We start from the raw sequence: 24,236 nt of genomic DNA, 5'->3' as shown, positions 1-24,236 counted from the left end.
CCCACTTGCCCTCTTAATGGCACACAAACAATCCATGTGTTAATTGTCTCAAGGCTTTAACCTATCTCCTCCTCTTCATTTACACTGATTGAAGTGAATTTAACAGGTGACATCAATAAGGGATCATAGCTTTCACCTGAATTGACCTGGTCAGTCTGTCATGGAAAAAGCAGGTGTTCTAAGTGTTTTGTATACACATGTAGGTTCTTCAGTATTGCATACATTTCACGGTGTGCAATGTGAGGCTGAGCGAGTATGTACACTACAGTGATGGTACTGTATCTCTGAGGGGGTCTAATTTGCTGCTGAGATGTGGGGGATTGTGAAAGGTCCCCTGAAGGTCAGTAAAAATAGAAAGGTCAACTAGCTACCCATGCTGGGGAGTTCAGTGAGAAGGCCTGCAGTGCAACAACTCAAATGTTATATATAGACAACAGCTCTGAGGGAGCAGTTTAAAGACTGGTCGGCCAGCTGCGTTTGGCAGGATGTTATTTGTCAGAGAATGCGGTAACTAGCAGACCTGCCATGTTGTGCATAATGATGATAATCTCCAAACAGCCAGATCGAAACGTGACTTTGAAGAACAACATCTTTACAAGAGCAATGGGAGATGGAAGGAGCAGCTTTCTGGGCAAACCCCAGCTATTTATTCATGGTAAAAATGTGTTTGTTCTCTGTAAATGTCAGCACTGCCACTTGGAGAGGGCGCATCACATTGCAACCCACAGGAGCCGCTTAACGCCTAGTTTAACTTCTGCGGTAAATGTCTGTATGTGACGTCTTAATGCATGCTGATTACAGATCACTGATTCGTTTAACAGACATAAAGCTGCATTAATCCATCCATCATTAATTAATTAATTCAGCATGTACACTGAGTATATAAAACATTAACAACACCTGCTCTTTCCATGACATACTGACCAGGTGAATCCAGGTGAAAACTATGATCCCTTATTGATGTCACTTGTTTTAATCCTCTTCAATCAGTGTAGATGAATGGGAGGACACAGGTTAAAATCTTGTTAATCTACCCATCGTGTCCGATTTCAAAAAGGCTTTACAGCGAAAGCACACCATATGATTATGTTAGGTCAGAGCCTAGTCACAAAAAAACATACAGCCATTTTCCAGACAAAGAGAGTCACAAAAAGCATAAATAGAGATAAAATGTATCACTAACCTTTGATGATCTTCATCAGATGGCACTTATAGGACTTCATGTTACACAATACATGTATGTTTTGTTCAATAAAGTTCATATTTATATCCAAAAGTCTCAGTTTACATTGGCGCTTTATGTTCAGTAATGTTGTGCCTCGAAAACATCCGGCGAATTTGCAGAGCCACATCAATTTACAGAAATACTTATCATAAACTTTGATAAAAGATACAAGTGTTATGCACAGAATGAAAGATATACTTCTCCTTAACCTCTAGTGACACCCCATCCCGTGAACGGGACCGTTGTCATCATCTGACACTAATTAGCATAACGCAACGGACATAAATATTACAAGAAAATATTCCTATTCGTGAAAATCACAAATGAAATATATTGAGACACAGCTTAACCTTTTGTTAATCACCCTGTCATCTCAGATTTTCAAAATATGCTTTACAGCCAAAGCTAGACAAGCATTTGTGTAAGTTTATTGATAGCCTAGCATAGCATTTTGTCCAGCTAGCAGCAGGTAACTTGGTCACCGAAATCAGAAAAACAATCAAATTAAATCGTTTACCTTTGATGAGCTTCGGATGTTTTCACTCACGAGACTCCCAGTTAGATAGCAAATGTTCCTTTTTTCCAAAAATATTATTTTTGTAGGCGAAATAGCTCCGTTTGTTCTTCACGTTTGGCTGAGAAATCGCCCGGAAATTGCAGTCACGAAAACGACGAAAAATAATTTGTTTTTCAATAGGACCGATTGGAGTAATGGCTACCTCTGTATTTTACGCGAGAATCTCTCTGGGAGCATCAGGTGACCACTTGCGCAATGTAGCCGCCTACGGGTATTCTTCAACATAAATGCGTAAAACTACGTCACAATGCTGTAGACACCTTCGAGGAATACGGAGAAAGAGTAATCTGGTTGATAGCCCATTCACTGCTCAATAGGGACACATTGGAACGCAGCGTTTTCAAAACATGAGGCACTTCCGGATTGGATTTTTCTCAGGCTTTCGCCTGCAACGTCAGTTCTGTTATACTCACAGACAATATTTTTACAGTTTTGGAAACTTTAGAGTGTTTTCTATCCTAAGCTGTCAATTATATGCATATTCTAGCATCTGGTCCTGACGAAATATCCCGTTTACTACGGGAACGTTATTTTTCCAAAAATGAAAAGGTTAATGCAACGCTGTGTCAGATTTCAAAAAAGCTTTACGAAAAAAGCACACCATGCAATAATCTGAGTACGGCGCTCAGACACAAAAACAAGCCATGACAAACATTTATTGTGGAACTGGGATTCCTGGGAGTGCATTCTGATGAAGATCATCAAAGGTAAGTGAATATTTATAATGCTATTTCTGACTTCTGTTGACTCCACAACATGCCCGCCATGTTTACTCTGGGCACGCTTTTCATCCGAATGTGAAAATGTTGCCCCCTATCCCAAACAGGTTTTATAGAAGGATTTTCACAACTTGAAAACAATTGATACATGGATTGTCTATGTGTGCCATTTAGAGGGTGAATTGGCAAGACAAAATATTTAAGCGCCTCTGAACAGTAGTAGTTGCCAGAACTGCAACGCTGCTGGCTTTTTCATGCTCAACAGTTTCTCTTGTGTATCAAGAATGGTCCACCACCCAAAGGACATCCAGCCAACTTGACACAACTGTGGGAAGCATTGGAGTCAACATGAGCCAGCATCCCTCTAGAATGCTTTCTACACTTTGTAGAATCCATACACCAAGGAATTGAGGCTATTCCGAGGACAAAATGCTGAGGTGCAACTCTATATTAGGAAGGTATTCCTTATGTTTGGTATACTCAATGTATACATGACAGCTAGATTTAGAGCAAACTTTTTGTTCTCCCCTGTGTAAAGCTGATGGGATTCTCTCCCATTCAATGAGGCAATCTAATAGTTTGAGTTTTACTGAGGGATTGAGTGAGGCAGTGAAGAAATGACCGTGTTGATTATGAACACCTTCGCCAGCCCTCGCCCCTCTCACTCTGTCTCATACGCTCCTCTTCTATTGCTGGAGGAATGTGTGCTGCACCTCTAACATTACTGTAACATTTCTCACCATATTAATGTAATTTACTGGACAAGTATTGCATACTTACCTATGTCATAAGAGGCTTCTGTAGATAGGTGAGTTGTGAAAGGGTTAAGATGGGTTTTAATATAATTAAATATAATCTGGCTTCTTCTGACAGCACATATTTTGCCACTAGCCAGGGTGATATCAACTTACTGAAATAAACGTGTATGTGTGTGCACACCAGTAGCGGTCGGTGCCATTTAAGATGAGAGGACACTTTTTTTTTTTCTTTTTTTCAATGAGCATGGCCTCATTTCTTTTACCACATATTGGATGACTGTCGTTCATATTCCATTCACCCAGTTCAATGTAACAGTGATAGGTTTAAGCTACAACATAAGTTGTAAGTTTTTCCTATACATATCATGAGGTTGCTACAACCTAGCCTATGAATGAAAGTTTATAACGTAGGTGCACACAAGTCAATAATTTTTTGGGTGGTGACACTTGGACAGTCACACATTCAATACCGCCTTGCACACTCTTGCCTGCATCTAGCTGATTTAGGGTGTAATTATTAGTCCAGCCGTTGCAAATGAGAATGTTCTATTAGACAAATTCAGTTATGTTTATCCCCGTTTTGTTCCATTTGCTTCCGTTTAATAAGCGTTTTTTTTCCAACAGAATCGGCGGAATGAATACACCCCTGATAACTTGTAAGAACAGTTCATTGTTTTAAAACCAAAAACGTACCTTGCCTGGGAAGAGTTCCAGTGTTGTGTTGGATAGTCATAGCCATCTAGCTAACATAGTATCCCTTGGTTTGAGCTGGGTGTTTGAGTAGGCTGAACTAGCTTGCTGAATTTGCTAGCTAAGAAAGCTCAATTGAAAAAAATCTTTCTTTAGTTCTCTCTTGCTTCTCCTTAATTTTGGAAGAAATTAATTTGTTAAACTGTTCAACTATTGTCTTTCTCTTTGAGTCAACTACTCACCACATGTTATGCACTGCAGTGCTAGCTAGCTGTAGCTTATGCTTTCAGTACTAGATTCATTCTCTGATCCTTTGATTGGGTGGACACAATGTCAGTTCATGCTGCAAGAGCTCTGATAGGTTGGATGTCCTCTGGAAGAAGTCATAATTACTGCGTGAGTATATGGAAGGGGGTGAGAACCATGGGCCTCCTAGATTTTGTATTGGTCAATGTACCCAGAGGAGGACGGAAGCTAGGTGTCTAAACCATGGTGCTTCCCTACAGAGTGCTGTTGAAGCTACTGTAGACCTTCATTGCAAAACAGTGTTTTAATCAATTATTTGGTGACATTAATAGTTTTATCTAAAAAGGATAACTTTTTTACATTTGTAAAATAAAAAAAATAAAAATGAAATTCACTGAAGAGGATGGTCCTCCCATTCCTCTTCTGAGGAGCCTCCGCTGGTGTACACAGTGGAGAAGGATCACTGTGTAATCATTGGCTAGTCCCCCTGTCCTCCTGTCTGTGTCTGCAGTGAGCCATGGTTTTGAAAGGGTCAGATCTCCAGGCCCCAGGCAGATGTGATCAGCGTGACCAGATGCCCAGACGTTCCTCTTCCTCCCCCAGGCACAGCCTGTCATTTCAGCTCTGCAGTTACACACACACCCCAACACCCAACCATCCCATAGCTACAAACCTTTACACACTCACACATTCTCCTCCTTTTACAGTACACACTGTTTCTCCGACCCACACACACACACAGTCATGCACGTACACACACACACACACACACACACACACAAACACACACACACACACACACACACACACACAGAGAAACTCAACCCTGCGTGCCTCACAGCCCTTTCACAGTGCAGAGGTGACCCAGTCACCCTGAGTGTTATGACATGCTCAACATTGTTTAACAGAACAATAGTTCTGTCAAAAACAGAGATGACCGTCCCATCTGAGCTGTGTACTGCTATCATTGCACTGTCCTGTTCAGATAATACAGACCTCTGGAGACTCGTTACCTGCTCAGACTTGGCTGAAAGACCTACTGACATAACACTGCCTCCCTCTGATGAGCTGAAATGTTTGGAGAGGACAGTTCACCGTGACGGAGAACTTAGTGTGTGTGTGTGTATGCGTGTGGGCATGTGTTTGCTGTAGCACACACTTGGGAAATTATGTAATTTTCATTTTACTGTTGCCATTGGCAATTTTGTGTATCGTTATTGTACCTCATTACCTCTTATATTGAATTGATGGCAGTGTTATAGCTATCCACATTAATATCAACCCTGCTGACCAGTTAGTTGCATTTTCACGAAAATGTAAGTAAACAAATGTCAATTTTAGAAGAGTTCCCCGCTGCCAACATGCTGGAAGTGTAACTGGACGACCATGCTGAGGTTTTTCCCATCTTGTGGCTGGACCTGGAGCATTCCCCTGTGTCCAGTTCTTGTGCCTGTTAGCTGCCATGAATTGAAGTTGAAAAGAAGAAATGGCTTATTAGTGTACCTGCTGAAGGCAAGAACACTCTAGATTTCTTACATACTTACGTTATTATTATTGTTATTATTATTATTCTGCTCTATCTAGCGCTTAAACTGCTTATGTTATTAACACCAAATCAACGTTAGACTGTGCTGACAGACCACTTCAGGTTCCTTAAGAACGTCTTTTTGAAACCTCTTATGCTTTTTGTACTACAACCATATTTGCATAAAACCCAATGCAAGTCAACAGCCATAGCCTTGAATGGTGAAACATTTGAAAATGGATACGCATCTCCTCTTTCACCGTTTAAACCAACGATAAGATGCTGAGAACGACCCTGCTTAGATTTCATATCAAAGGCTTTTTGATACAATTTATACTTTTTGCTATGTATTTAAAACGTACAATATTTACATTAGAGTAAATGGTGACAATAAGAGGTAGATTTTCACAGTGCCACTACTTTCTAACCGTTCAAGATAGAAACTCTAAATTAACTTCATTATTTAAATTCTCTGTCTTAAATTTCTCTGTCTTAAATTAGCTACCAATGCATTTCAATTGCAAAAAGGGGCGAGACTTGAATGATAAAAATAAATAAAAATTCTAGACCCATCTCCTCTTTCACCGTTTAAGCTATCAACACCAAACCAACGTTGAGATATTCAGACTGACCCAACTTATATTGTTTGCATTCAGATTTTTTATGCTATACATTTTTTTTCAACAATAACAATTACAAACATGATTTGCATAAAATAACATGGGTTTGAATAAGAACACAGTGGTAGCTATTCCAAATGGTCCTGCTCCTTGGTCAATTACAAGACCAACTTTCAAATCTTTATGAACTACAAAGCTATTTCATTTGCGTAAATTAGCATACAACTTAATGGGTTCAATGCCAACTATAAAAACACAGTGGTAAACATGTTAAATGCTACTGCTCTTTAACAATATAATCTACAAACATTTAAACAACGTTAACATCTATATTTACATAAATTAGCATTACTAATTACCCAGTACTATAAGTTATTTCACAACCACAAGCTAGCAAAGACACATTTTCTTCTGGAAATGTACTTCTCTAGTTGTTTTTGCTTTCAATTGTTGGTATTATCAGTGGCATTCTCACATGCCACCCCCCACCCCTATTCCTGGGCTCCCTCTGTTGTTGCTGTTTTTAAATTCTCTTTTAGTGTGTGAGCTGCATTGTGCAGCAGGGATTCGGGGCAATAAAACAAGCTTTTGTTCAGCAAATCTTCCAGAGAAACGATTGCAGTGATTTCTGGATTTGGAAACAGGTCTGTGGGTGAGGATGTTCTTCTCCCCGAATATGCAGGGTGAATCCAAATACTGGAGTCAGCTTATCCTCTGCTTTGATTAAGACAACAGAGAACAACACTTTGCTATTTTTATTTTCACACAATTACTCTGCTTTGGTTAGCTGCCTTGCTGCTTCCAAGAGAGAAGTGTCATCTTTGAGAAATCTGCTTTTACCCTCAGTGCTTCTGTAAGGCTGAACGCCATTTGCTACAGATCTATCAGCTTTCCCCATCTTCCCCTCGGCCCACACAACTTTCATGTTTGTTTACGCCTGATCTGCCAGAATTTGAGAAGATTGTTTCATACAATGCATAATAATTGGATGGCTGCAGCCTACAAAAGACAATCCAACAATACTTGTTTCTGTTTACATAAATGTGATCACTGTTTCGCAGCGACGCTGTGATCTTTGGGGCAGACATGCTGCAGCAACTCTCTGTCCCTGCTGTGGTTTAGAACACATTTGTAGCAGAACGTGAGAAGGCTCTCAGATTTAGACCAAGGATGGGTTCAGGGTCCTCATTTATCAAAGGTTTGCGTGCGCCAGTTTTCCCGCAAAGGTTGGTGTTGATCCCTTTTGAACTTGACGAGAAAGTATGCGTATCTGCATGCAAATCTCAGACCATGCACACGCACAATTTCTAGCGGTTGATAAACTGTATTGCAAGCAAATATAGTCATTTTGGGGGAAGTAGCGTTGTTTGATGCACAGGAATTATAATAATGGTAGTCTAATAAAAACATAAATGTAGGCCTAATGATAAAACAGATACAGTGCCTTGCGAAAGTATTCGGCCCCCTTGAACTTTGCGACCTTTTGCCACATTTCAGGCTTCAAACATAAAGATATAAAACTGTATTTTTTTGTGAAGAATCAACAACAAGTGGGACACAATCATGAAGTGGAACAACGTTTCTTGGATATTTCAAACTTTTTTAACAAATCAAAAACTGAAAAATTGGGCGTGCAAAATTATTCAGCCCCTTTACTTTCAGTGCAGCAAACTCTCTCCAGAAGTTCAGTGAGGATCTCTGAATGATCCAATGTTGACCTAAATGACTAATGATGATAAATACAATCCACCTGTGTGTAATCAAGTCTCCGTATAAATGCACCTGCACTGTGATAGTCTCAGAGGTCCGTTAAAAGCGCAGAGAGCATCATGAAGAACAAGGAAAGCACCAGGCAGGTCCGAGATACTGTTGTGAAGAAGTTTAAAGCCGGATTTGGATACAAAAAGATTTCCCAAGCTTTAAACATCCCAAGGAGCACTGTGCAAGCGATAATATTGAAATGGAAGGAGTATCAGACCACTGCAAATCTACCAAGACCTGGCCGTCCCTCTAAACTTTCAGCTCATACAAGGAGAAGACTGATCAGAGATGCAGCCAAGAGGCCCATGATCACTCTGGATGAACTGCAGAGATCTACAGCTGAGGTGGGAGACTCTGTCCATAGGACAACAATCAGTCAGTCGTATATTGCACAAATCTGGCCTTTATGGAAGAGTGGCAAGAAGAAATCCATTTCTTAAAAATATCCATAAAAAGTGCCGTTTAAAGTTTGCCACAAGCCACCTGGGAGACACACCAAACATGTGGAAGAAGGTGCTCTGGTCAGATGAAACCAAAATTGAACTTTTTGGCAACAATGCAAAACGTTATGTTTGGCGTAAAAGCAACACAGCTGAACACACCATCCCCACTGTCAAACATGGTGGTGGCAGCATCATGGTTTGAGCCTGCTTTTCTTCAGCAGGGACAGGGAAGATGGTTAAAATTGATGGGAAGATGGATGGAGCCAAATACAGGACCATTCTGGAAGAAAACCTGATGGAGTCTGCAAAAGACCTGAGACTGGGTTGGAGATTTGTCTTCCAACAAGACAATGATCCAAAACATAAAGCAAAATCTATAATGGAATGGTTCAAAAATAAACATATCCAGGTGTTGGAATGGCCAAGTCAAAGTCCAGACCTGAATCCTATCGAGAATCTGTGGAAAGAACTGAAAACTGCTGTTCACAAATGCTTTCCATCCAACCTCACTGAGCTCAAGCTGTTTTGCAAGGAGGAATGGGAAAAAATGTCAGTCTCTCGATGTGCAAAACTGATAGAGACATACCCCAAGCGACTTACAGCTGTAATCGCAGCAAAAGGTGGCGCTACAAAGTATTAACTTAAGGGGGCTGAATAATTTTGCACGCCCAATTTTTCCGTTTTTGATTTGTTAAAAAAGTTTGAAATATCCAATAAATGTCGTTCCAGTTCATGATTGTGTCCCACTTGTTGTTGATTCTTCACAAAAAAATACAGTTTTATATCTTTATGTTTGAAGCCTGAAATGTGGCAAAAGGTCACAAAGTTCAAGGGGGCCGAATACTTTCGCAAGGCACTGTACATTTGCCATTGGAGGAGATCAAATACAGTGGGACAAAAAAGTATTTAGTCAGCCACCAATTGTGCAAGTTCTCCCACTTAAAAAGATGAGAGGCCTGTAATTTTCATCATAGGTACACTTCACCTATGACAGACAAAACGAGAAGAAAAAATCCAGAAAATCATATTGTAGGATTTTTAATGAATTTATTTGCAAATTATGGTGGAAAATAAGTATTTGGTCAATAACAAAAGTTTATCTCAATACTTTGTTATATACCCTTTGTTGGCAATGACAGAGGTCAAACGTTTTCTGTAAGTCTTCACAAGGTTTTCACACACTGTTGCTGGTATTTTGGCACATTCCTCCATGCAGATCTCCTCTAGAGCAGTGATGTTTTGGGGCTGTTGCTGGGCAACACAAACTTTCTTCTCCCTCCAAAGATTTTCTATGGGGTTGAGATCTGGAAACTGGCTAGGCCACCCCAGGACCTTGAAATGCTTCTTACGAAGCCACTCCTTCGTTGCCCGGGCGGTGTGTTTGGGATCATTGTCATGCTGACAGACCCAGCCACGTTTCATGTTCAATGCCCTTGCTGATGGAAGGAGGTTTTCACTCAAAATCTCATGATACATGGCCCCATTCATTCTTTCCTTTACACGGATCAGTCGTCCTGGTCCCTTTGCAGAAAAACAGCCCCAAAGCATGATGTTTCCATCCCCATGCTTCACAGTAGGTATGGTGTTCTTTTTTCTGGCACTGCAGGATTTGAGTCTCTGGCGGCGTAGTGTGTTACTGATGGTAGGCTTTGTTATTTTGGTCCCAACTCTCTGCAGGTCTTTCACTAGGTCCCCCCGTGTGGTTCTGGGATTTTTGCTCACCTTTCTTGTGAAGATTTTGACCCCATAGGGTGAGATCTTGCGTGGAGATCCAGATCGAGGGAGATTATCAGTGGTCTTGTATGTCTTCCATTTCCTAATAATTGCTCCCACAGTTGATTTCTTCAAACCAAGCTGCTTATCTACAATTTTGTTTCTGGTGTCCTTTGACAGCTCTTTGGTCTTGGCCATAGTGGAGTTTGGAGTGTGACTGTTTGAGGTTGTGGACAGGTTTATTTTATACTGATAACAAGTTCAAACAGGTGCCATTAATACAGGTAACGAGTGGAGGACAGAGGAGCCTCTTAAAGAAGAAGTTACAGGTCTGTGAGAGCCCGAAATCTTGCTTGTTTGTAGGTGACCAAATACTCATTTTCCACCATAATTTGCAAATAAATTCATTCAAAATCCTACAATGTGATTTTCTGCATTTTTTTTCTCATTTTGTCTGTCATAGTTGAAGTGTACCTATGATGAAAATTACAGGCCTCTCTCATTTTTTTAAGTGGGAGAACTTGCACAATTGGTGGCTGACTAAATACTTTTTTGCCCCACTGTAGCAGCATCCCACCTAATATATTTTACTTTTATTATATAGGGCTAAATCAATCATATTACAGGGCATGTTTCTCCTTTTCTGACATGACTGGTTTATTCCCGCTACACAACAAATAGTAGGCTACCATTTATCCATCGCTCATTTGATAGTCGACCACGCTCAAAAGTAAATAGACCAAGCCTATTTAAAATATTTGACAGTATCGGTAGGCTACAGCATTTCTGCGTGTAAGCAGTGCAACATCATAGCCTGTTTAATCTCAGAGCCTATACCGAGGCAGGAGATAGAAACACAATCATTCGTCTTTTGCATAGACGTGTGGGCTGTAGGCAGCATTTACATGGAAATTGTTTGAATATACAATCGATCTTGCAGATTGTGCGGCCAGTGTTTGGCACTTATAAGCGGTATGCTTTTTCAGTTTGAAAGTCACTGCAAAAGATTAGCCATTGTGCTTTCTTTTAGAAACCGACATGGCCCAGTTCCAACATTTCCAAATCATACAGCAAATGAGGGTTTTTGTTACCATAAAAGTTGAACGGAAGTGTTAGGTGCCTCCTAAGAAGAGGTAGGTGCAGGAGTCAGGAGAGCAAGGAAATTCCAGTTTGCACAGTCGTTTATTATAAGTCCCAACCCACCAAAGAAATCTCTACTCCTAAATAAAGTACCAACGGTACAACGACAGTGAGGAAAAAACCCTGTGGCGCAAACACGCCCCCCCCCCCTCTCTATTTTAAGAGCATATCTTTTGCTCATATTGTGTATGTTAGAAATCTCACTATACCTGTGGCATTGTGAGAAACTGTGATTATCCAATTGATTGAGTGGTTATCCGTAGTGTCAACAGAATGCAATGCAGTGTCATTGTGTGCCAAGAAACGATTAGTTTTACTCTTGAAAAATGGATTTGTCACTCACCTCACGCAACACTTTCCCTTTTCATTTGCTTCTATCGTAGATTGGCAATGTTTTGATAATTAAAGATACCTCTCTCTTCTCTCTAGGTCCCTCTCTGGACGCATCGTGGGGGGCGTGTGGTGGTTCTTCACCCTCATCATCATCTCCTCCTACACGGCCAACCTGGCTGCTTTCCTCACAGTAGAGAGGATGGTGTCACCCATAGAGAGTGCTGAGGACCTGGCCAAGCAGACAGAGATCGCCTATGGTACCCTAGACGGAGGCTCCACCAAAGAGTTCTTCAGGGTGAGCTGCTGCTTTAATGAAGTCAACTCAAATTGTATTTGTCACATGCGCCGAATGCAACAGGTGTAGACTTTACCGTGAAATGCTTACTTACAAGTCTTTAACAGTTCAAGAAATAGTTAAGAAAACATTTACTAAATAAACTAAAGTAAAAAATGAAATAAAAAGTCACAAAAGAACAATAATGAGGTTATATACAGGGGGTACCAGTACCGAGTCAATGTGCGGGGGTACAGGTTAGTTGAGGTAATTTGTACATGTAGATAGGGGTAAAGTGACTATGCATAGATAATAAACAGCAAGTAGCAGAAGTGTAACAGCAAAGAGGGTGCGAGGGGTCAATGTAAAGAGTCTAGGTGGCCATTTGATTAACTGTTCAGCAGTCTTATGGCTTGGGGGTAGAAGCTGTTAAGGAGCCTTTTGGACATAGACTTGGCGCTCCTGTACCGTTTGCCGTGCGCTAGCAGAGAGAACAGTCTATGACTTGGGTGACTGGAGTCATTGACAATTTTTTGGGCCTCTAGATGTTATCACTGAAAAAGAATAGTAATTTAAAAAAATAAATATTTAACCTTTATTTAACTAAGCAAGTCAGTTAAGAACAAATTCTTATTTACAATGACGGCCTACCCCGGCTAAACCCTCCCCTTACCCGGATGACGCTGAGCCAATTGTGCGCTACCCTATGGGACTCCCGATCACACCCGGGATCGAACCAGGGTCTGTAGTGACGCCTTAGACCGCTGCGCCACTCTGGAGGAAGTCATGATGTGGCTATATAGTTTCTGATGTGACGGTTACATTCTCAAAGAGCACATCTGTAGCCTTTATAGTTCACTCAAGTCATTCATGTTTTTGCACCCCAGAGATCGAAGATCGCCGTGTTTGAGAAGATGTGGTCCTACATGAAGTCTGCCGACCCGTCAGTGTTTGTGAAGACCACAGACGAGGGCGTGGTGCGGGTCAGGAAGTCCAAAGGGAGGTATGCTTACCTGCTGGAGTCCACCATGAACGAGTACATCGAGCAGAGGAAACCATGTGACACTATGAAGGTGGGCGGGAACCTGGACTCTAAAGGATACGGCATTGCCACGCCCAAGGGATCAGCACTAAGGTAATTACAGGCTGGTCACATCACCATGACGATCGACCACATGTTGTGTTTTACATGTGAATGCCACAATGAGGTAAGTGAGCTTACATAAATTATAAATGATTTTCCAGATGTAATTCTAATGTAGATAATAATGAGTGAAGAGATATTTGCTTCAATACATTTAGTTAAATGTTATATTAATTTCACAATTCATGGGTAAATTATGCACATTTTGTCTGTTTCAGTAATAATGCATAATACTTACATAATAGTTCATGTGGTGGTATAGTGAGATCTCATTCAGCCATAGATAACTATACTGTACTTATGGTTTGTAACCACTCTCACCAGAATTCTAGAATGCTTGTGTCCCCACTGTCTCAACTCAGTTAATGAAGTTAATAAAGTATCATCAACACGTACTTATGTTGGAAGCATGACTGTTCAGTCCTTTTACTTATTCATACAATATCATGTTACAATGTCTTTCTCCAGGAAATAACTAGGCAAACGGGACGACAACGGTTATGACAATATAAATTCAGTCTTGACATATAGTACATGAAAGCCAATTAAAAGGAACTTTAAATGAAGCCCTGATGTTACTACCTGCAGCTTTTTGTCTTCAAGCTCTGTGGTGCTGTTAGACGGATGAATTTGGAAACACAATAGACAATGGAGACACTACAAGAGATGAGTACTTTGGTAGTAAATATCAAATCAGAATTTTTGCAAGAAACAGCCCGAGAAATAGAATCGTACATTTTAGTTGTTACCTTTCCTGTACCATCTCTCATGATTTAATTACCATTTTATTTTAGTACCAAAAAACAATTATTACCCAGTATTTGCCTAGTTATTTCAAGGCAAAGGCACTGTAACCCAGTTTTATTTATGTCAAATTTAGGAAGTCATGAGTTTCACCACTTTCCATGCATCTGTGTTCAATCCGATTTTATTTTCCTCATATTAACATGTCTTAATGAACCATTCGCATAGCCCATAGGCTTTGGCAACCACACCTAGCAGCCTTTTTGATTGATCACTCATGTCATTTACCTAGTTTATAGTCTACCAATTCCACATTACCTGCATCACATATGTTTGATACACATATACTATCTTTATCAATGTGACTGAAGAGAGTGGTGTTTCACAAAGGCTTTCATAGTTACACTCACTGATGTGATGGCTGGTGCAGACTGGGCTGGACTGCCTCATACATGCTCTGAGATTAACTGTCTTGTATCACACTGTGGCTGGGAATTCAAATTCGCTATCAAGTTCTGAGCCAATTATGTGAATTGATCTTTATTTGGAGTTACGTACTGTATATGGGATTGATGTTTTCCTATTCTATATTCTTGAAGTTGCAAAAATCTTGCTCTTGAGAACGAACCATCTAAAACTAGCTCTAACCAATCAATGATCACCATGCCACAGTGTACTATATTTGCACTTTAATGATTGTCTGTGTATGTTGGAAGTAGAAAATGCTGTTGAAATAACTACTGTATGAACTGTAACAACTGTGCCACATCAGATGCACAGTATTCTATATGAGCTTTGTTTTTGATCATTTGGAAAATCTCTTCACCATGAGTTCCAAATACGACCAATGTTGCTCTGTCAGATTCGGACAACACCCTTATCCACCATCATAAAGTTGTAAACTGTAATCAGTTCTCCATAATATCCTTGAAACACAACTGGACCAAGAGTCATTCACTGCTATGCTTCTGATGTGGCCCACCATTCCATCTCACCCTTGCCTAATCTTGCCTTACCTGTTGAAAACGTAATGTTCTTCCTTCCTGTTTTTCCCCACATCAACGTCACTCACATCCCTTTATTTTGTCAGCTGCATCACAAGAAAACCGATGCTCTCAAAGATATATGCTACTAATCCTAATACAGGATGTGGATTTCTTTAACTCATCCAAAAGGCAGACTGACCTCTTTCTTTCCAATTCTCTCTGGATAAGAAAGAATTCAGGGGTTTTACTGAGAAAGACTCTAGCTTGCTGAGGTTCATGCTGCTATATGTTTCCATTAGTCTTCTTTTCAGCAGCACCTTCTGCCATGTTAGTAATGAGAGGGTTGTCCACAGTGGATCTGCAATAGCAAAGGGTGAAGGCTTTGGATGGGTGCTCCTTGACCACAACAATAACACAATGAATGAATGATGACTGACGGAAACTGAATATTGCAAAGTGAATCAGCAAGTTGGCTATTTACGTCTTTTCCTTATCCAGGGAACTACTTATTTCAGGAAATGTTCATAGAACGATATAATCACACACCAAAATCTAAGACATCACTGACATGTATATAGATCTCCTACCTACAATCCTTGTCTGACTTGGTAAAATCTGTCATGGTTTAGCCATATTATATCATTTGTACATACTAGAAACAAATGTTTTTCTTAATTGTACAGTGTCAGCCACATTATTAGTTACCTTTTTTTTATTTTATACATTCCTCATTGTTCTGATGACAATTCCTACTTTTTAGTATTTAGACCTTATTTCTGAACTACCTCTGCCACACACCACATATCACATCTCCATAAATGCTGACCAGTATCATTCTATTATCGTTTCAAGAAACCCAGTAAACTTGGCAGTGTTAAAACTGAACGAGCAGGGCCTGTTGGACAAATTGAAAAACAAATGGTGGTACGACAAGGGCGAATGCGGCAGCGGGGGAGGTGATTCCAAGGTCAGCCCCAGTATGAGAAACCTAGCGGGTAACCACGACGATGGGGGTAACCGGCAATGTACCTTGAAAAACACACTGGCTGCAATACCACAAATCCCCCGTCGTCCTTGGTGACGTTAGTTTGTGTAACCGTAGAACTATACTGTATTATAAATTCTTCAAAAATGTGCCGTTTACATTCAAATTAGTTCTATTAGGAATCCCGGAAAGAACACAGTTTTGAGTATGTTTTCTCAACTACTGTCTTTATAGAGCAACAATAATTGACAGGTTTGCATATCTGAGTGTTTACATTTTGCCGGTTACCCAAAGTGATATAGTAATACACATCTTGCAGTAGGGAGAAAGGACACAAAGCTAGATGGAGTATTAATGCATATCACTTTGGCAGTGACAGTTTCAAGTTGTGATTGTGTTTTTTTTGTTTATCTATCTAGATATCTATACATAATAATGGGTGTATGTTTACTATGTGCTGAATAACATAAGATAACATGGGTAATGTTATTTATGTTATTTCCCTGGTTGAAGAATCCCCGTAAACCTAGCGGTGTTGAAACTCAATGAGCAAGCCGTCTTAGACAAACTAAAGAACAAATGGTGGTACGATAAGGGAGAGTGTGGAAGCAAGGACTCCGGAAGAAAGGTCAGTCCATGTGTTGGTCCTATACTTAACACCAAGATTGAGCATTAGCACTTCTGTAAGGTCCCTCGTCCCCTCCCTAGCACTCAGCACTTTTTCTCTTTGTCTCCAATCTGCCATTTACCCAAACTGGTGTCCTTATAACTGCGATTCATGTCAGCTGTGGAACTCAGACACCTTAGTGATTAGTGTTAATTGCTGTGTCCTCACGTCCGATGGATAAGTCAACGGCCCGTAATTAGATCTTGGCAAATGCTTGTTTCATCTAACCAAAACGTATACCTAGTGTTGGATTCTCTTCTCCAAAATCCGAGTAGCTAATGCTGATGCAGCCAATTGTGATGATAACAAATAGAAGTTGTATTGTATATGAAAAACATGGCTAAAAACCATAAAGTTACTGTCAGCTCCAATACCATCTTTCCCAATGTCTGGGATATTCTTGAGTCATCAACGGACAAAGTATTCACAGTTTGCTGACTGAATTTAATTTAGATTGATTTGTGATCTTAACTTTCAAAATCGAATGAAGAGACACAAGTGTAAATGACGGTGCGGAGAGAAAGCCCTTGATACGAGACCAACTCCATATCTCGATCTTCTCTCCCAGAATCGGCCCCTCTAGTGCTGTGTTCCTCGTCTCTGTCTTTTGTTTAGACAGTGTGCATGCTATTGTATAAGACCCAAGGCACCAGACCCAAACCCAGACCATGCATGTCATGGATGTGCACAACCCTCTTGTGGTGTCATGACTACTATGGTTTGTCGGAACCAATTGCCCTCCCTTATTTGGTGCATTTATTTGAAAATGTAATGATATTTTATAGAGGTACCCCTACCTATGAAGTAAACCTAAAACAATGTTGACCTTTTTTCCTCTTGCATGGATCCACTCTATTTAGAATACACAACACCAACTACATATAATTCTGGGACTTCCTGGTTTAAGTAAAGGATAAATAAATAAGCGAGGAGATGTAGAATGGAATTCATGGTTTTTAATGCATATGTGATTTTGACTGAGTGGAAATTATGTCACGTAAAAGATACAGTATACCATAAATGCACATGAATTCGCTACTTTCTGAGGATATGTTCACCCCAAGCTTGTTAGATATGCATGACTCTGCATGTTTCCGTCAGTCTTAGACACATACTGTATCAAGTTTGTTGTTGATAGGAGTCACTTAAATTAGAAAGACATGCCAGCACCTTTATAGGTGATAAACAATAACCTGTTGATTAATCACGAAGGCACGCTTAATGGTATGCGCCGTATAAGGTCACTATGACAGTGTAGTAGCCTTAGAGAGCAGTTGTATGTTTATCCTACCTTTTATACTTGTGTATTATGATGTGCTGTGGTGTGTCTCTTGGGCGTGATTTGGTGCAGCTCACCCTGTGTCTCTGTGTCTGTAGGACAAGACCAGTGCTCTGAGCCTCAGCAATGTGGCTGGGGTGTTCTACATCTTGATTGGTGGGCTGGGGCTGGCTATGCTCGTGGCCTTGGTCGAGTTCTGTTACAAGTCCAGGATTGAGTCCAGGAGGATGAAGGTAAGTGCAGGACTACAGGCAGCGCTTGCCATAACCCTTATGAAATGACGAAGGCTCTGTAATGTAATAAGAGCCAATATTCATGACTCTACCTTGGCACCCATTATTGTCTACTTATGCCGCCCCCTATGACTCATACAGAGATACTGTACATCCCACTCAACTATAGGACTGAAGACTAACGCACTTTGTGGGGCAAAGAGCTGCTTTAATGAAGGGTTCTATGCAGTCCTACAGCTACTAGATGACTATGATTTGAGTAATTGTGCTGAAGAGTTTGTGTGTAGGTGGAGAATATGTCACACCACTTCTTAGTTGTACAGTACTCAGTCTCCCCTTGTGGTGTATTGTATCTTCTGGAAATAGAGACGTCGTCTGTGTTAATGTTTGTGATCTCCATCTCTGGTGACCCTTGAAAACAATCACATTTTAAACTGGCAGATGCATTTGATCATGCTAGAGTAGAAGTTCCTATTTAGATCAAAGATGTGGGTATCTTTTCATCTTATCAGAGAGTTAGTTCAGACTTGTATATAACTTTCATTTGCCACTTCTCATTAACCTCAGGAACTTAATGCTTAATATTAGAATGTATAATAAAAAACAACAACATTGTATTCATTTAGCAGAGCCTCTTATCCAGAGCTACTTACAGCTAGTGCAGGGTTTCCCAAACAACGTTTTGGGTTTGAATGTATTTATATATAAAAAAACGATCATCCAATTACATCAGTTAAGAAGACGTGAAACTAGGGACTTTTTTGTTGTTGTTGCATATGAGCAGCAGAAGTGATTTAATGACGGGATTATATTTGAATGTATATATGATTACATGCCTGCTTTACAGTACACGTTCAACTCTCCAGCATGAACAGCCGTTCTGTTGAAAATGTTTCCTTGTCATGTCGTGTAGACAGCAGAATCACATAACTGCTGTGTTTAAAGTATCACAGCCACAAATCGCTGCTGCGAATATACCAATTAGTCTGCATCATCCGAAGAGCATAATCCTCGGAATCCATTGAAGTGTGCTGGATTTAAATCATTTATACACAGAGGATGTAGCAGCCCACATCTAGATCATTAGCTCCAGTTTCAAGCCTACAGGGTTTCATTATGTTAAACTAATGCAAAAGAGAGTAGGCTGGGAGCTAGCGCCGCGCGGTTCTGCTTGCATTATTGTTATGGGTTCGGCCTCGTATTTTGCATGCTACAATTATTGCACATGGCTCTCCACTGTGTGAAATAAACAAAGAGAAATAAGCAGAGAGAATGAGTTCATGCTCTCATCTTTCACAAGAGTTTACAAGGGAATAAAAGCAACTGAGTGACTCAGAGTACAGAAGTCAGGATTGTCTGTTTGCAAATCCCTGCTTTATACAAAGTCACTGAATCGATAATGATGACTTAGTAGCTGTTTCAAGTAATTTTGTATTGTTTTTACGCATAACCGAAGGATTGAACTCAGAAAAGGAAAATGAACCCAGTAGAGTTCAAGTAGATTAACTCAGTAGAGTTCAATAGTTCAACAGATTACCTTAGTGGAGTTCAGTAGAGTTCATGCGTAACTATCATGTGTTCCTCTGTGTTGTTGTTATGTAACACAGTAGTGTAATGAAACTCTCCCATGCAGCAAATCATTGATGCGGCCATGCTGAGCTCCACCCTGAGCAGAATGACCAGGACAGGGAGCGGGGGAGAGAACGGACGGCTGGTCGCCCATGACTTCCCCAAAGCTGCCCAGACTCTCCCCTGCATGAGCCAGGCGGGCATGGGCCTGAGCACCACGGGCATGTGATCGGGCAGCCTTTCCCCAAACCCCACAAAAATGAGGAAAGGAAAAAGAGAAGGTGGGAAAGTGTTGCACTGCGGCATTTCGCTCAACCGCCACTGAACTACTGCCAAGAGGATTCACTGACTGCTCACGCTGGACTCCTGAAGATAGAAAATACGAACAAAATGACTTGTCTAAAGAGATTTATCCGGATCTCTTCTGCTGCAATAAAGAGGCTGTCTTGGACTTTGATCGAGGGCATAATTTCGGGGTGTATCTAAAAAGAGAAGCTCTTCCCCCAACCCAAGAATAGTGACACTTTATTGCACTATGCCAATTCAGTTTGTCTTGTTTACTTTGATATGTCAATAACAGTCATGAACAGCTATGTCGTCTGCCTTATACTGAACAGTGGTTTTGTTCCTCGAGACACAAAGATCCAAGCATTTCCAAATCCAAACATTTGGCTCACATCCACTTAGTACACTATCTATAGATGCATACAGTATACTGAATAAAAGTATTGTTGTATGTTTGCACTGGAAGGACACATCACAGGACTGGATGATTTTGTTTTGTCATTCTGTTAATGTCACTCCATTGAAATGGAATGCCTCATACAGATGTCCTCTCTAATTTGCTCAACACCTGACATGGAGAAAAATGTGACATTTTGAAATGACTATTTAGAGTGAAGTTTTTGTGCAGACATGACATATTTCCCAACCATTTTCTCTGTTGTTCATAAATGTTTCAAACCACCAGTCTGTAGGCAATCTATTACCTGTCATTTGATACCACAGTGATATCCTTTAAGTGCAGTGACGTTTGGCAAGAATCCAACTAGATTTCAAACTAAGGTGAAAGGATTAAACGGAGTACAGATAGAAGAGATTATAATTTCTACCTGCTATTTCATGATGCATTTTGCCATTAATACTTCAGGGTTGAAGTATAAGCCATTGACAAAGAGATGGAAATGTTCCACTACCAATTAGCTGGTAAGTAGATGGCAGTACAACATCTAGTGGTTTAACATCTTTGACATTAATGAGATGATTAATAGAGTGGCTTTAGAACTGCAAATGAGGGGATGTGAGAGGATGGCAGAATTAGCCCACAAATTAAGGTGTGCCTTTTTATTTAACTCTACAAATCCACTAACGTTTCATTCTTTTAAACCTACTAAATTAAAATAAGGCATATGATTGAAGACAGTTTCCCACAGCTGATCCATAGTACATCTAAGGTGAGTACCAGTACATGAATGGATTTGTGATAAACATTCCCTTTTAAGAACACTCTTAAAATGGACTCAAAATACACGCTGTATATTATACATGGTATTCTACTGTTAAGGGAAAGCATCTCATAGTCCACTGAGCAGCCATCCATCGTATCTGTTACTATCCATCACCTAATATGTTACTGTATGACTTGAGAGTAATTGTATTCTATACATTTTCTCCCTATTTGTCATCATCTTTGGCATAGCACAATAAAAGGGAGTGTCACATAACTGAAAATGTTTTTGTACCTTAATCAATTTGTTTAAAAACTAATAATAACATCCACATTTGTATGATATGAACTATATGTGCAGACACCCTGATGATATTGAAATGGTGTTCCATTCAGTTGACTATTGGTTCAGACAGTTTTGTTTTAATCTATTTTCAGTCCAATTCATTTTGTGCATTTATAGTGAGATTCAATGTATGTTGTCCTTTAAATACTATTTTTGGTCTGCCACTACTTTGTTTAATTTACTTCTAAAAATGCAAGAAACAGCTACCTTATGTCTTTGTGTTCACATTTGTCTCAAGAGAGATAGCTTTTAGAAAAGACTGATCCAAGATGTGTCTTGGATTTCAATAGGTGGGGAAATAAAACATAGTTTAGTAACAGTGCTCTCAATAAAATAACTTTTGTAACCACATGACTGGGATTGTCTGGATTCTCTTTTCCTTTTCCTCTCTATAGTCTATAGTGTCATTAAATCAGTGAACTGAAGATGGGTAATTGTTTTAAGAGTGCCTTTTAGAATCCTCACAAAAGGCCTGATGAAGTATCTGAAACTGGAGGTATCAAGTGGATCCCACCTCATTACTACGTAGGAGTAAAACCTTTTCTCCTATTTACCCTCCCCTGATTTTCCTACAGGTGAGTACCTGTACATTAATGTGTGTTTGGTGTTGAGTACATAGATCATTGTCTCAATGGTCTTCTTTTCACATGGCCTGCTGTGCTGGGAGACTCTTCCTGTTGGCCCAAAGTGGGGTATTGATCATAATAAATGCCACATTTGTTCTCACTTTAATTTCCCCCACGGAGCTGACCTTTCCAGGCAAGGCGCTGTCGGAGAAACCCCAGCCCATTTTCACTCGATATCAAACACAGGAAACATCCTGAGGCATTTTTTGTGGTTTTAAAAGAAAGACAAAAAGGTTCAGACTTGATCCAATTTCAGGGCTAGCTGAAACCTACTGGGCCTCAAATGGCAGTGTTTTAGATTTTATCTGTCTGTTTCCCTCTGTTCCTTTCTATTCCTTTCTTTCTGTTATTTTCTCTGAGTGAAAGACTTTTTACTCTTCAAAGAGACAAAATGTCCAATGCATCACACCTATAGGACGGGGTTCCTCAACTGGCTACTGATAATTTATTTTTTATTGTTGTACATAATGGACTGTAAAAATACCAGCATATCCAAGTGATTATAATTTTGGAAATCTGTTCCAAAGTATCCCCACACATAACAGAGAGATATACACTGAGTATGACACTGACACTGACCAGGTGAATCCAGGTGAAAGCTATGATCCCTTATTGATGTCACTTGTTAAATCTCTTTGTCAGTGTAGATGAAAAGGGGAGACATGTTAAAGAAGGATTTTTAAACTTTGAGACAACTGAGACATGGATTGTGTATGGGTGCCATTCAGAGGGTGAATTGGCAAGACAAAATATTTAAGCGCCTTTGAACAGGGTATGGTAGTAGGTGCCTGGCGCATCAGCAACGCTGCTGGGTTTTTTACGCTCAACAGTTTCCTGTGTGTATCAAGAATGGTCCACCACCCAAAGGACATCCAGTGAACTTGACAAAAACTGTGGGACGCATTGGAGTCAACATGAGCCAGCATCCCTGGGGAACGCTTTCAACACCTTGAAGATTCCATGCCCTGACGAATTGAGGCTGTTCTGAGGGCAAAAAGGGGTCTTGTTTGGGCTTCTTGCTGTGAATTTGCAATCTACAAATGATCCGCTCAAGCTGAATCTAGTGGATTATCCCTGGTCCAGGACCTTTTGTTCTTTCTGTTGTGAACTGGAGGCACCAGACAGCATAACACAACACTAATGACTGCACTGGCATCAGGAGGGGAGACACACGCTAAAAAAGAGCTGGCAATTAGTTGAGAAGCCCATAATTGTGAGTTAATGGGTCATTACGTTATATTGTTCCCTCATTAAAACTTTCTGGGGAAGTCTTGTAGTGTCACAGGGCTAAGTCACTAGTTCAATCTGATCTTGGTTCTTGTTAAATATTTGAATTAAATTTTCTGCTGATTTAGATTGTATTATTAGTATTATTAGCTTGTTCCCTATATAGAGACAGTCTGATGATGTTGCTCCACTAGTCGGTTCGTAAGTGAATCATCAACATTGATCCAGTATCTAACCTGATCAAATGCAACCTCTAATGTTTTATATATTGCAGTTTCCTGCATGTCAATGTTCCATAGGCCTACATACAGTACCAGTACAATTCGTACAGTATCTGCACATGCCTACGGTACAAGAATGGTTTAGTAGATCTACCCCACACTGTAAAAAACGTTATTCAGATGAATATCTAATTCAGTGAGCCTACTATATCTCTGCACACAGATAACAGACACATCATCTGCACAGCATTGCAGCACTACAGGATGAAATGGATTCTAAAATAACTTTATCACAATGTCTGAGAGCGAAATATAGAAATGGAAGAGTGTTCCAGCAGCTGTAAACTGATAAGGCACTCCAGCATCCCAAGTGGGCTCTTGAGTGGCGCAGCGGTCTAAGGCACTGCACCTCAGTGTAAGAGGCATCACAACAGTCCCTGGATTGAATCCAGGCTGTATCACATCCAACCGTGATTGGGAGTCCCATAGGCGGTGTACAATTTGCCTAGCGTCGTTCAGGTTTGGCCGGGGTAGGCCGTCAATGTAAATAAGAGTTTGTTCTTAACTGACTTGCCTAGTTAAATTTAAAAAAATCTATGTAGAAATCAGTACTGTAGATTCACCCAGATTCAAGTCTACCTGCCTGTGTGAAGAAGCACCTGTATCAATGGCTATGGAATCAACCACTGAACTAATTTGCATGAAATTGGACATCATCTACACACTTGGTCTAAAATG

At 40.3% G+C, this 24,236-nt stretch overlaps 1 protein-coding gene across 6 annotated transcripts in view; it reads left to right on the top strand.

Annotated features, from left to right (window-relative positions):
• Window positions 1–21,775, top strand: part of LOC110537819 (glutamate receptor 1) — a 94,355-nt gene extending 72,580 nt beyond the window's left edge. The window contains exons 12-16 of one of the 6 annotated variants that reach the window (XR_005035026.1): window positions 11,847–12,045; window positions 12,912–13,159; window positions 15,751–15,865; window positions 16,397–16,511; window positions 17,928–18,062. Coding sequence is in view for 4 of the 6 variants with exons in the window: in XM_036937848.1 (XP_036793743.1) it covers window positions 11,847–12,045; window positions 12,912–13,159; window positions 16,397–16,511; window positions 17,928–18,062; window positions 19,696–19,860 (862 nt within the window). In the remaining 2 variants the exon portion in view is untranslated. Of the gene's footprint in view, window positions 1–11,846; window positions 12,046–12,911; window positions 13,160–15,750; window positions 16,557–17,927; window positions 18,063–19,695 lie in introns of those variants that run through there. The other 5 variants (XM_036937848.1, XM_036937847.1, XR_005035027.1 and 2 more) reach the window with 5 other exon arrangements.
• The last annotated feature ends 2,461 nt before the right edge of the window (window positions 21,776–24,236 follow it).

The sequence above is a fragment of the Oncorhynchus mykiss genome, chromosome 12, assembly GCF_013265735.2.
Source record: "Oncorhynchus mykiss isolate Arlee chromosome 12, USDA_OmykA_1.1, whole genome shotgun sequence".
NCBI classification, from domain to species: domain Eukaryota; kingdom Metazoa; phylum Chordata; class Actinopteri; order Salmoniformes; family Salmonidae; genus Oncorhynchus; species Oncorhynchus mykiss.
The sequence above is the reverse complement of the archived record's forward strand: the minus strand, read 5'-3'. Positions and strand labels throughout refer to the sequence as shown.